The following is a 17,709-nucleotide window of genomic DNA, read 5'->3' as shown; positions in this document are numbered from 1 at the left end:
GGAAGTAGCCTCCAAACAAAGGAAACTCACAATTTTTCATGCATGATAGTGTATCAAGTGCAAAATTAAATGGTGCAGACAATGAAAGGAACTGATCTCTGTGATAACATAATCTTAAAATAAGAACAGAAAGCTGCTATTTTGCTCTAAGGTCTGTTTCTGCTGTCAGCTGAGAAATGGCAATGCATCATTTGCCATAGGTTAACCAGAAGTATTGATGCAGAAGAATGAACTTCTTTTGGCAAGTCAGACTTCTGCTCTGGAAGAACTGGATCCTCCGGAAAAGACAAAAGGTAAAGTATCAGTCTTTGGATTTCAGGTTTGAGCCATGCACTCCACTGGATTAAGTGACTGGTGCATTTATCAGCATGTAAAACTCTCAAGTATCTTGAAGAATCACATGTGATCTTTGTTGGGGCCTGTTGCCTGGAATCTTGTCTGGTGCAGTTTGCAAAGCTACTCTTTACAGACTAAGCATAGAATAACTGTGTTGGGATTTTCTTTGACCAATAATATTGTGTACCAGAAAAGTTATGGCTAGAAATATTTACGTATTTTCACATAAAAAAGATCTGTTGTTAGAAAACATCATAAGCACCATTCAGGTCAGGAAGGTTTGATTCCTAATTTTAGATTTGCTCTTCACACTCAGCTGCTCTTAGATGAGATTCTAATTAGGACCTTACAGTTCACACAGGTTTTTTTTAAGTATGGCTGAGTGACATAAGTAAAGCAAAAGCCAGAAGTATTTTAAGTACTTTCAAATCCTCTTAGACCATATGATATTTTGTCTTACAGCATGACTTCATTGCAGAGTCAACAATTGATCCACAGCTGATTTAAGCTTCTCACATTTATATGGTCTTATCACTGTGCTTGCTCCATTACAGCTCTCTCTGTATATTACATTTCTCTGTGCATTTGTTGGGATTTCTGGCTATTTATCATGTGGTTCTGCAGGCTTATGGGCTGCTTTTTGATACTTCTAGTGAATTCTGAGTCACCTTTGTGTCCTCTGGATAAGGTCCACAGGAGAGGATCAGAGGTCTGACAGCACTGATCTGTCTTTACCACAACACATTGTGTACCAGGTTGAAAAAAGCTTCCCTTGGGCTTCAGACTTCAATCTTTTCCAGACTAATTAACTCAGAGAGAAAGGAGCTCCCAAATTCAAGTCTGAGGATTTTGTATTTCCTGGGGATGAAGAAAAATCAACATTGAGCATTAACACAGATTAACTCTACAGCAAAGGTGGGCCAAGGAGTCTTGCCAGCTCTTGCCTCTCTGAGTTTATGGGTGTTTAGTGCTTGCCCCAAATGGTTTACTAAATGGATGGCAATGGATTGATCAGACCTTGTGGACTATGCTGGGAAAGGTATGCAACACTGTATTCTGAGCTGTGTCCAACAGCTGTCAGGTTTCCCTCTCTAATAATTGTGTAATTTGCCCTTTGCTACTGGTAAGATTTTGTCTGCTTTTAGAAAGATCAAGCATGCAAAACTTCCTAGGTGGTTGTGGGTGGGTTTTTTGTTATTGTTCTGTTTTAAAAAGAAAACCCCTAAGAGGAAAAATATGAAATAGCAAATTGTTGCCTGGTGTAAAACTTTCTACCCTTTTGCTGAAAGAATATGTTGTGCTTAACTAAAACTATTAGACAAAATTATAGTGGAAAAACAGGGAAGCTCAAAAAACCCTGTTCTTAATTATGCTGTGGAGTTCCTTTTGCCCAAAACAACATTCACATCTTGTCTTTGGCTCTGCTTCTATGTGCATTGTTATTACATATTTGGTACATGATTGGGAAGGAGGGAACAAAGATAAAGAAACAAGGAGGGCTTCCCTGTGCATGTGCTACAAGCCTGGTTCTGAAGATATTTTGTCCTGGCTGTTACAGGGGAGGAGCAAAAAAGTGCCATGTATCAGGACACAAAAAATCCCATTGCTGTTCCTCAGAGCCCAAGGCCTGTGTTACAGGATCAAAGGATTGTAGTTTCAAACCTCTGCCAAAACACACAGAGGCAGTAAAACAAACTGAAACACAGGAGTGGAGGAAACAGACTGAAAACCTGGCAGGATGTTGCTCTGTGGTAAAGCAGTGCCCTTGATTTTCTGACATGACACTGGGGTTGGTGACTGTTCTAAGTGCATTGAAAGGTCTGGGCAATAAAGTGGCCTTTGATGGGGTCCTCTGTGTTATTGAATAAGGTGTTTGATTTTAATGTGTACATTTCTACAGGTATTAGGAAATTAATAACATTGAAATGAATGATGACAAAAAGTAAAGGTCAAAGTATATATAGCTTATGCTGAAGTCTTTTACCTCTGGGCAAGCACAGTGGGCTGGCTGACAGTGTGCTAATGAGCCCAGCAGTGTCAAAGTGTGGATTTAAAAAAGCCTTTTGTCGCTTTTATCTGATCCTTATTGTAGAGTCATGCACTACCTGCTGCCTCTTTTTTTACCTCAGTCAGGATGCTTAGATATTTCTTTAAAAAGAGGTGGAGAAACCACTGAGCACTGAGTTAGTGGTGATGCTTCTTGGAAATCTGATGAAATCCTCTTTTGGGTGTCCTTTTTAAATGGTGAAACAGGCAAAGTATAGTCACAAGCACGTGCTGCATTGGGCTTTTCTGTTTTGAGAAGAGGTCTCATCTCTTTAGCCACCTAGTGACTCTGTGGTGGTCTATTTGTAAAATTTATTTTTAATTTTTTCCCTTTTTTACAGCTTCGTTTTCTAGTGGAGCTTTTATGGCCTCTGACATTGTTTCTTGCGCTTGTCTGGCTGAGGAAAGCTAATCCACTGTATCGCCAACATGAATGTAAGAATGTGTAAGATGTTATCAGATCTGACTTCTTGTAGGTAATGGCCAAATGTTCTCAGACAGAGGTATTGGGACTGTTACTGTTCAGTGGTGAAAGAACAGACTTCAGTTTCAGTAGCTTAGTTATTTGTAGCCATGTAGTGTAAGACTTACCAGTGAGGACAAAAAAATGTCTAATTTTCCGGTGAGATGCCTTCTGGTCAGACTTACCTGGAGTCCCAAGATGCTATTTAGTTTTGTATTTCTGTAATTCTGGTACTGAGAAAGTAATATCTCACTACCTATTTAAAAAACCCTTCACATTACTAAGAATTAATTTCTGTTGAAAATAGACATATTGCTTATATTGTGACTTCTTTTTTCTCAGTAAAAGATAAACTTACAGTAATTTCACAACCATAAGGCACACTGGACTATAAGGCGCACTCCCCGGCAGTCGGCAAATTTCGCAACTTTGTAGATCATGTAAGGTGCACCGGACTATAAGGCGCACTTTTTTTTTGCAGTGAGGCTCCGCCCCCAGCTCCCCCCGCACAGTTGCTGGCCGAGGCCCCGCCTCAACCTGGCAGCCATGGGCCCCCAGGCCCGCCTGTACCTGGTGGGGCCAGGCTATTCCTGCCGCTGCTCGGTCCCGCCTCCCCGGGGCCGGGGCATGCCTGCCGGGGTGCCGCGGGCCCCTGGGCCCCCCTGCACCTGGCAGCCCCAGCCCCACGGCCCCGCCTCCACCTGGCAGCCGTGGCGCTGCTGGCTCCCCCCGCGGCTCGCGGCTCACGCTTCTGGCTTGCCAAATTTCCGAACTTTTGCCCATATATAAGGCGCACCAGACTATAAGCGCATTTCCGAGTTCAGGCGAAAATTTTAGTCAAAAGGGTGCGCCTTATAGTCGTGAAATTACTGTATATAATTCCAATCACATTCCTCTTGTAGACAGCCAACTCATCATGCTATTTATATTCACAAAGGCTGCATTAGAAAAGACACCTAACAATTTATATTTTGTGTTTTGATACTCTAGGTCATTTCCCAAACAAGGCAATGCCATCAGCAGGAACACTGCCATGGTTACATGGCATCTTCTGTAACATGAACAATCCCTGTTTCCGCAGCCCAACCCACGGAGAGGGTCCAGGTGTGGTGTCCAACTACAAAAATTCCATGTAAGCAGAGCTGTATGTGTGAGACTGGTTGCAGCAATACAGGCCTGCTAGGGAGCTGCTAATAGCTTGCTCTGAGCACCTGTTGGGTGTTCATGGGCATGAGTGATACAGGGAGAAAGGCTGGAGTATCCTCATGTTACTTAGAAAGGTCTCTCACCACATCAAGGAATATTTCAAAGAATTGTTCTGTGGTGTGAATGAAAAGAGAAGATAATAATACACCAGTGTGCAAGCAGTGAAAGACAAACATTTTCAGTTCTAGCACTTTGGTTTCGTGCTAACAATGGTCAGCAAAACTGAAACAGAACTCATGATGGTAGGTTTGGGCCTTTCAGAGAGACTTCAGTGCAAGTCTCTAGGAGACACATGTTCGCTTAATAAAATCTATAAGAACCTGCTTACTGAGTGTCTTGGGACAAACCTTTTTCATAAAAGAGCATGGAATCCCTATGCCTTCATTTCTCGTCGCTAGAGTTGTCCCTTGTGAATGAGAGCTCTGATGAAGTGTCAGTAAATAAGAATCTGCACTGCCACTTCTTATGCAGCACCTGTTTTGGCTACATACTTGTGAGACTTTAATCAGCACATAACCTTCAGATACCAAGCTTTTTTGCAAAATAGGAGGATGGGAGATTTCCAGACTATTACTGAAAAAGGGCTGTGGGAGTGTTTTACTGCATTGTTTGTTACAGCTGAGTCATGAAAGAAAGTATAGCAGACGAGGATCTTTAGAGTGAAAAAACCCCTGTCAACCTAAATATAAAAAAATGCTCCAAATTTCCCTGTTGTAAATTCCACTTTGGAGCATCCAATGATTAAAATTCATGAACTAAAGATGTGAGAGCCATTGAAGCCCCTGTCATGTGAAAGACTGTAACGTGAACTTAACTTACCTTTTGTTCCTAGTGACCAGGATTTAAAATAGTCAGCTGAACATTTTTGGTGGGGTACAGTCAAACACACAGTGAAGCTAGAGGGTTCTGTACGTTCTAGCTTTTCTAGGTTGCTTGTTAGAGAGCAAACTGTCATTTTTTCAGTCCCAGTAAATTCAGTGCACTACAGCAGAAGTAAATGCATTGTGTTTTCTGAAAGAATTTCGTGCTTCCTGTTTGTTATTTCCTGTAAGCTAAAATGAGTCATGTGAACTGAGATACACTACTGCATGCATGGAAAAATATAATACTGTTAAAGAAGTGTAATGGCCTTACCTGATAGTAAGAATGTTTTATGCTTGTTTGTAAACACAGAATCTGGTTGCATCCTTGCTTGATCTGCATGTTCTAACCTAGAAGCCGTAGTTGAACAGCTGCCTGTGATTATTTTTTACTTGTGTTTTCCTGCTCCTCCTAGAAGAAATATTCTGAAGGGACCTAACAAAATGGAGGAGAAGGATATTTCTGTTTGTGAATGATTCCATGTCACTTGCTAGGCTGAGCATGTGCCCAGAGTGCCCCATTCAACTGCTGGAGCTGGGCCTGGGCTACAACCAGGGCAGATTTGCACTATGACTGTGAGAGGCAAGTTATCTGGGGAAGCTCCTGTGTCCCCAGAAAGACCAGCATGGCTAATGAAAAAAATGGATGAATGTCCAACCTTCTGCAACACTGGTAGCCATCTTAAAACTTCCATGGACTTTCAAATCTAACTGAAACCCAGACTATCTGAAACTGAGGACAAAACAACTTTTTTTCATTCTTCATCCCTAATACAGAGAGAGTCAACTTTACTTTTTCTTTTCCTTTATTTTATTTTTTTGAGGTTTTTTTGTTTGGTTGTTGGGGGTTTGTTTTGTTTTGTTTTTGTTTTTACTTGAAAGGGTCTTGGCTCATCACTCTTAAATTATTGTTTCTTCCTTATTTCTCCTTTCAGCCTTGCAAGGGTGTATAAAGATGCTCAGGAGCTTTTACTAGAAGCCCCTGAAGTCCGTGACCTTGGAAGAATCTGGGAAGAAGTGATCATTATGACTCAATTTATGGAAACAATGAGAACTAATCCTGAAAGAATTGCAGGTAATTGTTGTGTCTATATCCTTTAGACTATTTAATTTTTCCTTCTGAGAGCTGGATAGTAGTTACTTTGGAGGCTGACAACATTATAATGTATTCCACATGTAGCTGTTACTATGCTTCTGTTAGGGTAAGTTAAAATCTGTCCAGTGACAAACACCTGTCATTTAAGGTAAAGGAGAAAGGCAGTCAGCTCTGTTCTACAACCATCTTCCTTAAATAACAGTAGACAAAACTCCAAAGGCATGGATATCTCACCACACAAAGGAAAATGTGGCTGAAGAAATGTCAGTAATTATTGACTATTCTCACTGCAGAAGCAGTGAGAAAGTGTCACTGGAAGATGCAGAGGAATGGAAAATTAGGAAGATGTCTGAATATATACCAGGAGCATAACTCAGAGAAGTTTTTTTACAATCTTAGCTAAGACAGGTTTGAAACAGGAAGAAGGAAACTCTTCATAATGTGTTTAAAAACAGAAACATTGAACACTTACAAACAGAGTTGCAAATCACAAATTCATTGCATTAACTTTTATTTAAAGCAACTTGCCAAACTCAAAATACAGTTCTGAGGGAGATAGGGAATTAGCTTGTACTGTGACATTATAATTGTTAATTTTTTGGACTTGAAGTACAAAATATGAAAAGGTACTCCTAAAACTAAAGGTATAAAAATGGTCTGGCTTTGTGAATTGATATGTCCCATTCTCAAACACTTTGTCACAGAAATAGCATTCTTATCAAAATTAGTCACTCTCCATATACTTTTAATAGGATGTGTATAAACCATCTGATACCCATGGTCCACTATCCTATCAGAGGTTTATAACTAGAGGTAAAAAAGGGATTAGCTCCTTGTAAACAACAGTGAGACAACCAAATGCCCCAGATTGTAAACAAGAACTCAAATATAATCTGAGCTGTTGTTTGTACCCTGCCATAGAAATCAAACCTGACTATTTAGAGGTGAGCAAAAGCATGTCGTGCCATGGATTTGCTTTGTATTGCTAAGGCACCACACCGCACGGCTGGTTGTAGAATTTGCCTTTCCATCTCATATCAACTTTATTAATGAAATAGAGAGAACATTGCTGCCAGTCCTGTGACATATAATGTTAATGCTCCTTCAGAATCTCTTGGCATTTTAAATGTGTTATACTTTTAAAAAAATAGAAGTTTGGAATTTCCTATTATATAAAACATAGTAAAAAAGTCAGTTCTGAAGCTTAACTAATAAAATATGAATTACCATCTTTCTTCACACTGAAGAATTTACTGACAGATTGGCTATTTATTTGTCTGTGTTTATAGCTTACTACTATTGTTTTTAAGTAAAATCTTAATATAATAGCTGCAAATTGAGCAAGGAAAAATTGGCAAATGTCAGAGTTATGATTCCTGTAATCAAACCCACCTCTTGAGTCCTCCTTCCTTGTTCCAGTCTCCCTATGCACTGACACTTTTGATGAGATGTGTTTTTGTGGTGTGCTTTTTCCTCCACACTGCCTGGATGCCAGGAAAGACATCAGTTAGAATATGAGGCACAGACCCCTGCTATTGTTTTCACTGTTTACTGCTTGAATAAATATGTGGAGAAACAATTGAAGAAGTTCTCAGGCCCCGTAGCCTCAGGCCAGAACATGCTCAGTGCAGATGGAATTGTGGAAGTTAGTTGGCAAACTCTGATAAGACTCAGCTCACAGAATGGAGTGCATGTTTATTAGAAATGTCTAAAGCTACATTCCCTGTGTCAGTAGGATACACATGACTCCTGCCAGTTCAATTGCCTGTTCTAAAGACTAGAAGAGTTAGAGCTATTCAAGCAATCTTTACCAAAGTCTGTGGATGCTGTGAGAGGTACCTTTAATGAAGATATAAAATTATAATGAATATTAGATGAACATGAGCAAAATTAAGTTTCCAGGCTTTTCTCTTGCACCGTGTTGAGGCAGAGTTCTCACTGATAAGTTCTGTAACAGAGACAAGTTTTAAAAGATTGGAACTGTTTAACTTTAGGAGCAGCAGTATTTTGAGTACTGTTGCAGACAATATCAGGGAAATCTGGTGGCCTCTTACATGTGTCTAATTTAACAGTGGGTGGTCTCACTGGTTTGCATTACGAGTAGTTGTTAATCTAGTTTAATATAAAGCATTTGCTACAGTTTATGCTTCTCCAAAGAAATTGAGTTTTTTCCCATGGGAGATTTTCAAGGGTCACTTTTGCAATGCTAGAGAGTAAGGTTAACTAACTAAAATTGATTGACAACAAGTGATAAATTAGTGTAAATTTAAAGGGTTGACTAAAGTTATTTACACAAGGCTCAGAAGAAATCACACTAAGAATAGTAGCATACTTGAATCTCAACATTTAAAATAAAGCATTACATCAGAAAAAATCAGACACTTTCAAATGCAGTCAGGGCTGCTTTCAATGTGTCCATTGCTGTAGTCCTAGTCTGAAACATCTTTGAGACATCAGATATGCAGAGCCAGAGCACTCAGCATTTTCTGATTATCATTTCCCAACAAAGGATTAAAATGATTTTCAATTGCAAAAATAATTTTAGCCCCAGTTAGTCACGACTAGATATAAGAGCCAAAGCACATTATTTTTGCAGATTAGAGTTAGGATATGAGTTTTCTTTAACTTCCTTTGTTTGGTATCTCACTGATCTGTGCATTCCTTTTTCATCCAGGAAGAGGAATACGAATTCTAGACATTTTGAAAGATGGGGAGACCCTCACTTCCTTCTTGCTAGAAAATGTTGGCCTCACAGATTTTGTTGTTTACCAGCTTATTAATGCTCAAGTGCGCCCTGAACAGGTGGGTAGAGTTTAACAGTTGTTACCTGTGAGGAAAGAATCTCCTAGTTGGATGTGCAAAGTAGCCTCGGTGAAGGCCTTGGGCCCAGAATAACTGATGCCTTATGGGTCATTTGTACTATTTCTCCCTCTTTTTATTGTGAATCTAGAGGAAGAGATGTTTGGTTTGTCTTTAAAAAACATTTTGAGTATGCATTAAATATTAATGAATTATTTAATAAACAGCAAAATCCTGTTGTTGCACCCAAATAATGAGCGTCAAGAAACGGTACTGGCAAGTACTGCGTCAATCCCCATGACTGAAGACTTGACTCAAGAGCATAATGAAGCTGTGCATCCCTTTGAGATAATAGTCCTGATAAGAGAAGAACTATTGGAGGTTCTTAGTTCATAATTTAAATTCTCTACCCTAATGTCGGCATGGTGACTTTTTAGTATTGTCTCACGTGAATAGGTGTAAGTGAAGAAGCAGACCTACTTTCTTAGATTGTGATTGAATGATAGATCATCTCAGAAAATTCAGAGTGAAAAGTGCAGGTCAAATCCCTCCTGAAGCAGCTAAGCAGGGAACTAAATTTGACCAAGTCGAGGCTGTCTCTGCTTCTGTATGTACATGCTGTACATGCTTCTGCATGGTGGCTGGGAGCTCTGTGAGGAATGCTGTATTAATGAATGAATGTTGCTGAGTTGGAATTCTGGAATGATTTCCACACTGCATTAGTGTGGGTGGAAGCAGGTGAACAATTGAGGCCGAAAGACACAATTCCTGTGTTTCACTGCCACATAAAATGCTAATACTGAAACTGTGTGTGAGGAGAAAAAGGGGAGGGCATTCATGACCTTTCTTGCAGCTGGTGTGACCAGTAGCCAGATTACTTATCTGTTGTATTCTTGGCTGGTACCTGGGGAAGCCCTTCCCTCTCCTCACCTTATCATGAAGCAAAACCACAAGATCATACCAAACCAGTGTCAATTGATACATCCTAGGTATTTTCACACTTCCATGTCAGCTGAGATGTTGAAAATTCGCTTCCGTGCTGCTTGTGACAAGGAGAATATATACAGATATCCTACTGGGTTTCTCTTTCCGTATTCATCCCTAACCTTTTATACATCAGAGGTCTGCTGTGTCAGGAGAACTGAGTGCTGCTGTGTTGGATTCTATTAGCTCCCCAGTGGCATCCATTCATCTACTGCTAAAAATTCTGCTTGCCAGTGTATGCAGGACTGAAGTTTTCAACACCATCACCAAAAAAGTTTGAAACCTGCTGGAATGTGGTATCTTTCTGCTGTATTTTCTGTGCTGATGTAGAAAGAGATGTAGTTCTCTTTATGTTGGAAATTAAAGAAATTGTACATTGGTTAGAGGAAGCTGGAGGAGATCTGGTGCTAAATAACACTTTTTCTGCCCTCTGTGCCGTTTCCTTGAAAGCAGTAATTACAGGGATACAAGATCATCTCACCAGAGCTGATTTATAGCTATGAGGAAAGAAAGTGCTGTGAATACTCCTTTTAGGTGAAAATGATGCAGAAAACCCAATCTCATAATTTTAAAGACACAAGAGAATTATTTTTAATCAGAATTGAACACTGCATTTTCTGTGGGAGATACTTTGCTTCATTCCAATAGCCCTTCTTGATAAGCAAGTTACTTGGGTTGGACTTATGCATGGTTGAGATGGAAGTTTCAGGGTCATGACTTGACCCTAGATCTATGGTTGTCTTAATCCTCAACCATGATAGTTCATCTCCAATTCTTCCTGCTGCTCTGCCCTTTGTTAGCCTGCATATTTCTGTACACCCCTTCCCCCTACTGCTGATGGCACAGAGCTGATCAACCTGAAAGCAACTTGTTTACAAAAGCCTAACTGTTGCCAACAGCTGGCTGGAGATCTAGGTCTGAGCCGCCTGGGAGTCAGGAAATGACACACAGAGCTGAAAGCTAAACCTGATCAAACAGCCAACTAGCTGAAAAAATAATTTGGACGTCATTCTTGCCAGCTTTGGCTAAACAGTGACACATTGATTTAAAAAAAAAAAGTACTGAAGTTTCCCTCTGAGGACCTGCTTTTTTGAGTCATTCTAAGATAAAGATAAGAAACTGATGTTAAAACACAATAAGAAGTTCAGGAAAGATTGGCAGCAGCGTAGCCTACCGGAAAAATTGGAAGGGCGGAGGTTTGATGTTTTTCTAATCCCATCTGTTCATGAACATTATTGAAATGTAGTTACAGTTTGTAAATAACAACTCTTTTTTTTTTTTTCTGTGTTTAGCCTTCTCAGTGTGTTGATTTCACTGTTTCCTCGTTTCACAAGTCAAATCAGGGTTCCCAGGCTGCCTCCCTGTGCAGCCCAGTTCATTGCAGTTGACACTGCCTGAGGAGGACAATCCCAAATGAGGCGTGTACGGCTAAAAAATGCTCTCCTTACCACACACATCCCCAGGACACATGTGACCAAGCAAATATGCAAATTATTTCGCTGACATAAACAACTTAATACGAATTCAACTGTTCCAGTTTGAGGGAGGGCAGAACTGTGTGGTTTTGGAGATTTTTTGCAAGACAGACTGGATCTGTCAGTTGAATTTCTTCTTTTGCATTCTGCCTCTCTCTGCACTGTCTAACTTGTGTTAAAAATGCCTTTATACCAGTACAGCTGTAGTGATGATTGGGCCTCTCAGATATTTCTAGAAATTCACATCCCTTTTTTGCATCATAATTCCAAAATAAAATTGTGTGTAATTCAGAGGCCTTTCTTTTCTTGTCAACTACAGTTCCAGGGCAGTCATGGCATTGTTTAAAATACAATGTTATTCTAGACATCTCTGCCTCTGCCTTTCGTATTCTGGACACTGACTTTCCAGAGCCACTCTTTGGTTGATAGCTTCTGACAGATGAATTCTTAATGAATAACTCTTCAGTCTACTTTGAATCCATACTCCAAAAGACTAAATTAATTTTTTTCTCATTCTTTTGTGGTTTTTAATATTCTCTTTACAGGCACCACCAAACAAGCCTTAGCTGCTAACTGTAAAGAGAGCTGCACATATAAAATTTTGATAATGATGAATTTCCTAATCTGCTTAGATAAGAAATAAATATGCACCTGTGTCTGACGTGGTATAGGTGTGGTGTGTTTCTTCAATCCATGTGTCTTAAAGACTGGAATACTCAGCAGATTATTTTTCTAAAGAAATTTATTTTCTGGGTAGATTTTGACAATTTCTGTCTTGTGCAGCTTATTAAATTAATTTAGTCTAATAACATTGTGTCAGTGCATAGTTCTTGCTTGTCTGAAAGACCGTGTTCATCTCAAATACATTAGGCATTTATAGTCATCAGTGTTCTGAGCTGTTTTCCTTAAATTTGCACTGTGAAAGGGGATGGACAGAGGATGGGAGCATTAGCTTATAAGCAATTTCCACAGCTACTTTTTATTGTATTTTCATGTATTCTGTACATCATAAAGTAAGTAGACTTTATTAATAAACAAAAAAGAGCATTCAGTAACAACAATGTAAATCCCATGTAAATCTACTGCTTTTATAGAGTTATTATGCATTTATATTGGTTTAACTACAAACTAATGCATTCCCATTAGTCAAACACTAAAGATAAAAATTTGGGCGTTTTGTTCCATGTTTATGTTAGAAGTGGTGATCAGTAAATGGGTGGGATTTAATGTAAAATGGCTTTGTAAATCCTGGCTGTGTGCCTGTGCAGAGTGACAGTGAATAATGGCTGTGGGAAGCATTGTAGTGAAATAGTCATAACTGAAATAGAATGCTGAGGGGAATCAAACTTGAGAATCAGAGGTATTGGCCTTTTTTTCTTTCTTGGCACAATTAACAGCAAAAATATAACTAACCTGAACACATAAGGTAGAGTGATGTAGTACCATCATTTGGTCCTGTGAAAATGATTTCAAGCAAGGTGCAACTATCTCTCCTTAGCTACAAGGATGGGTGGCATGGCTTCAGGTGTGCTTAGATGACATTGAGGTAGGGAAGACAACTCACAGGGACTTTTGCAATGAAAGGAAAACTGGCTAATGAGAAGACAAAAAATGTGTCTGAAGGCAAGGTGATCTACCTTAACATCAAGTAAAGGTGATTCAAGGGTTGATGCTTCAGCTGACCACATCTCTCTGCCATTCATTAAAATATTAGCAAGGGCTGAGCTCAAACTGTCTACTTTCAGTAAGTTTTAAATTGTTCCTGAGCAGTGTGCAAGTTTCATAATAGTAAGTGAAATATTGGTTTTGGTTGCAGTTTGCCTATGGTGTCCCTAACTTGACTCTGAAGGACATTGCTTGCAGTGAGATGCTCCTGGACCGCTTCATCATCTTCAGCAGCCGAAGAGGTCTCCCTTCTGTACACAAGGCTATGTGTGCCCTGTCCCAGGACAGTCTTCAAAGAGTAGAAGATGCCTTGTATGCAAATGTTGATTTCTTTAAGCTATTTCAGCTGGTAAGTATACATAATTAATCCTGCCTTATGTTGTCTTTTTTTTTTTGTCTTTTTTTTTTCCTTATATTTTGTTGCCCTTCAAGAATTTTTTTTTTTTTTTGTAATACATCATCAATTTTCCAAGTGGTCTTACTTTATTTACCCCTGCAAATGTAAGGTTATGGATGTGTGATTTTTAACCTACCACCAGAACACCACCAGATAGTTCTGAATATGTTTTGGGGTGAAACTGATGAAATTCACAGTACAGCAGAACTAAGAGATAAAATGCAGGTTTAAAATCAGAGTTTGTGTTGAAATATTATGTGGTCTTTCCAGTCTGTGTAGCAAAACAGTGTGTGACAAAACCTAAAGGGACATTCCTGAGGACTCTGAAAATACCCAATACAGCCCATTCTGTCTTTGCTCTGTCCAGCATGACAGAATTTTGTGTTGCAGTCAAAGTCATGATGCATCTTGAGTTGGCATAGCCGTGTGAGCCATTTTTAAAAAACCCAAACCAACTAAACTAGGAAGTTGTGCTCGCTTTCATCACTCTTTCTATAGAAGCATTTCCTTACCTCTCTTCATGTTCTTTACCCTACTTTGTGTTCCTGTTTCTACTGTGACATTACTATAAATTAACCACTTCTGCAGCCTTGGTTTAGTATGGAGATATTATGCCACTTTATACATATATATAAACATAGGTTAATATTATTAATTTAAAATATATAATAAAATACTAATTATATTTAATAAATAAATATAAAATGGCTTATTTTTCCAGTATTTCATTTGTATTCTGCACACTGTGGTGGTGCTTTCAGAGAACTATTAATAGAGTCTCCAAGGTCTCTTTCCTCATGATAGCAAACTTAAGTGTCCATCACTGTGTATATATCTTTCATGTTTATTTTCCCTATGATCACACTTTGCATTTTTCAACACTGAATTTAATTTGCTGTTCTCCATTTTGTAATGTAATGTCATGAAACCATCACATTGTCAGTTTGCTTTATAGGAGCAGGCAGGATATATGAAAAACTCCTCAAATTGCATAGGAAATATTGATTGGACTCTTCTGCCACAGCAGTGTAGCACTATGATTAATTTAATATGGATTTTGTTCAGCTCTTAGTTTCCCAGAACTGGGAACAGAGGATGGCAGGAGCTGTACTGACACACCAGCAAAACACAGTTTGATTATTGTAGCATTGATAGTCAGTCATTGTGCCCATGTGATTTTACCAGCCCTGGTAAGGATTTGTGGTCAGATTCTGAGAGCCACTGTTTTCCATTCCTAAAAATATATTGTCTTATGTTTTCATATATCTTATGCTTGCTGGAAGTGGCAAAGAATTAATACTACAGTACTTCTAAGATAGATTTTCAGGATTTGAGGACTTCATGTGAATATTCAAAGTTTCAAAAAGACCAAGTTAAGGCAGGTGCTCCAAGAATCCTGTATAATCTTTGCACAGACTAGTTCCCCTTAGGGGACAAGGAAAAGTGTATTTTAAAGCCCTGTGTGTATTCTTCCGGCCTGAATGTCAGGTGACAGATCAGAACATGCTAACATGAGCTTTCCATTAAAAAATCCTGCCTTTGTGACACCCTGCCAGGTACCTGCACAGTGCAGCTGTCTTCTGCTTTTGTAACCACCTACTGACTGAAGGCAATGGCAGGCAATCAGCAGGGAGTATAGGCGTTTTTGGGGAAGGTTTTTAGGAGCTTGTCTCATAAATATCACAGTCTAGCTATCTACAAGTCTGGCTTTATATTTTGTTGTAATAGCAGAAGAAATGCCTGAGAAAGCCTCAAGAGTGCCAGCTCCAAGTGCATATGTGATTCTTTAGACAGCTGACAAAGAAGGATGCAGTGATGCAAACAAAGTGGTATGTGACAGCACAGCATGGTCACCTGTTTCTTTGAAGTCATTGATAAATAAAATGTTAACTTCTACTGAAAAGGCAGTTTGGTCAGTCTGCAGGAGCTTGGGAAAGTAATGATTTCTCTCAGGTTTAACAGACAGTGAGACCAGACTGTGCAAAATCAGGACATCTCCGAAGTATAAACTTCTACAAATTATTTATCTCCATGGCAAGTGGGGGGATTCTGTATCAAACATTAGCTAAATTTGGAAGTTACCAAGACTCTTTATATCTCATTGAAGAACAGCCTCTGTGAGAAGCAGCTTCTCAAATGTCCCAGGTCCTGCATTCCTCCTCTATTTTTTGCACCTTTTGTCTTGGTGGGCTTAGATGAGTCGAACAAATCCCAAGATATATTTTAAGTGGCCTGTGTTTGTTTCAGCTTTGCATTAGAAAGAACATTTACATGGACTACTGTGTGTCTGCACATGGGTATGGGATTTGTGGCCCCATAAGACAGGCTTATAAGATATTGTTCAGAATAACTCAAAGAATTTGAGCTACAGAGATGCCATTTGGATTTTCTTCTCATTATTGTAACTGTTGCCATGTAGAAGCTCGTCTCTATGTTTTTATGCATCCACAGCTTCCCACTGTGTTGGACAGAAACTCACCAGGTGCTGACCTGAAGGCCTGGGGGAGGGTGCTGTCTAATGTCTCCCAAGCAGTGCAAAAGGTAAGTGGTCTAATAATGGATTACATCACTTTTCTGCATAGCTCATAGTCCTTATTTTCCTTTGTTGTTTTTATGTTCCAGTTACCTGCTTTACCAGAGAGAAAATAGACTTGTTGGGAAAGAGCTGATTCCTTAAAAATTCATTCTCCTTTCATTCCAAAATAAATGTGGACAAAATCATTGGCAATTCTCAAGTGTATTCTTTTCTTCAAAATATGAAAAGATATGAAAGAACAAGAACTGAAAATGGTGCCTGTGACCAGGGCAGAGATGAAAAGATGGGGTTCTGATTGCATTCACACTTTACCATTTGGGCACAGCTGCAACCTCAACAGATACTTACCTGCTTTGAGGGCTGCAATTAACCAAGTTTGTCTTACTGCAGCTGGCCAGGAAGCCAAGTGTTCAGGACCTTTTGAGGGTTCTGCAGCCATTTGTACAAGATGGAAGGCCAGAATCCTTAGGCCACTTGGTGAGTTCCCTGTCGGATCTTTTCTGTGGCTACCCAGAAGGAGGTGGATCCAGAGTGCTTTCCTTCAACTGGTATGAAGATAACAACTACAAAGCTTTCCTGGGGATTGACTCAACAAGGAAGAAATCTGGTTATCTTTATGATAATACAACCAGTAAGTTTTTCCACCAAACCATTAAGAGACTCTCGACAGGTGTACTTTATGTTCAAGTACTAGCATAGAATGTTGCTTTTCATAAATAGCATTTTAATGCAGTTGATTGAGAAAATTAGAGTCAGGTAAAATTATTTTACTTCATATTTACTTCATAGCTGGAAGCAGAAAAACATAGGAATTGACATCTGACAGAAATACACATTTGCTTGTAATATGGAGGCATAACTATAGGCATGATATAATTAAGACAGTCTCTCTGTTTTATTTTATATGCTACTGATATCAGGAAGAACAAGATGCCCCTGAAGAAGGTTCAGGAAAAGACAATGTGGTATTCAGGAATTACTTTTCTTCAAAATATTTTTCTAAACTTTATATTTTCTATTGACTTATTTGATGGCCTGGGGCACAGGAATAAAAATCTCTCTTTTCAAATAATAGTAAATTTGATACAATGGTGGCTGTTATCTTCCTGTGTAAAAGTACATCTGTTTTGTAACAGTAACGTTCTACAGCGTGATTACACTTTACATAGAAAATACTTCGATTTAACAATTTCTGTTGCTTTTATTTCCTCGCTATTTTTTTCCTCCTATTTTAATAGGAGATAATGCAAAGAAGAACCTATTTTTTACCATTTGTTGTTTTGTGGTTTTATTATGTTCTCTTCTGTTTGCTACACTGAGCTCACCAGCAGTTTTTTCTGTACTACCACTAATCTTATAGTTTGCAGTTCTGTGTCCCTTCTACTATGACAGATATAATTGCATGGTTACAAAGTACAGATGAGCAGTTTGCTTACAGAGACTTCTGCCTTTCATGGTTTGTGTTGATACTTGGCTCTACTTATGTCTGAGACTTCCAAAGACCTGTAAAAGGCCCAGTACTCCATCTCTTCAGCCAGGAAACAAATTAATTAAATGCTATCAAAGTAAACTAATTAGTTCATAGTGCAGGGGTAAGATAAAAATATTTACGTTAATATGTTTAATTTTAAGTTATTGTAGGATCCAGTTCTGTACTGTTCTGGAGCTCAACATCTAAGCCTGCAGGATCAGCTTTGTGTCAGTATCAACTACAATACAAAGGAGCTAAGTCATTAGGAGTAAAGCAAATAAAGCTCAGACTCCTCAGTGAGTTCTGAGCTGTCTCATTTCCTTCCATTTGAAATACCATGTAAATAACAGCAACTTTCAAATGGTTATTTATATT

At 39.0% G+C, this 17,709-nt stretch overlaps 1 protein-coding gene across 1 annotated transcript in view; it reads left to right on the top strand.

The window, feature by feature from the left end:
* Positions 1 to 227: 227 nt before the first annotated feature.
* Positions 228 to 17,709, top strand: part of ABCA4 (ATP binding cassette subfamily A member 4) — a 62,932-nt gene continuing 45,450 nt past the window's right edge. The window contains exons 1-8 of the mRNA XM_033067582.1: positions 228 to 293; positions 2,724 to 2,817; positions 3,836 to 3,977; positions 5,847 to 5,986; positions 8,682 to 8,809; positions 13,082 to 13,279; positions 15,779 to 15,868; positions 16,254 to 16,494. Coding sequence (XP_032923473.1) covers positions 228 to 293; positions 2,724 to 2,817; positions 3,836 to 3,977; positions 5,847 to 5,986; positions 8,682 to 8,809; positions 13,082 to 13,279; positions 15,779 to 15,868; positions 16,254 to 16,494 — 1,099 coding nt within the window. The remainder of the gene's footprint in view (positions 294 to 2,723; positions 2,818 to 3,835; positions 3,978 to 5,846; positions 5,987 to 8,681; positions 8,810 to 13,081; positions 13,280 to 15,778; positions 15,869 to 16,253; positions 16,495 to 17,709) is intronic.

The sequence above is a fragment of the Catharus ustulatus genome, chromosome 9 (assembly GCF_009819885.2).
Source record: "Catharus ustulatus isolate bCatUst1 chromosome 9, bCatUst1.pri.v2, whole genome shotgun sequence".
Taxonomy (NCBI): Eukaryota; Metazoa; Chordata; class Aves; order Passeriformes; family Turdidae; genus Catharus; species Catharus ustulatus.
Note: the sequence above shows the minus strand (reverse complement) of the source record. Positions and strands in the feature narration are given on the sequence as shown.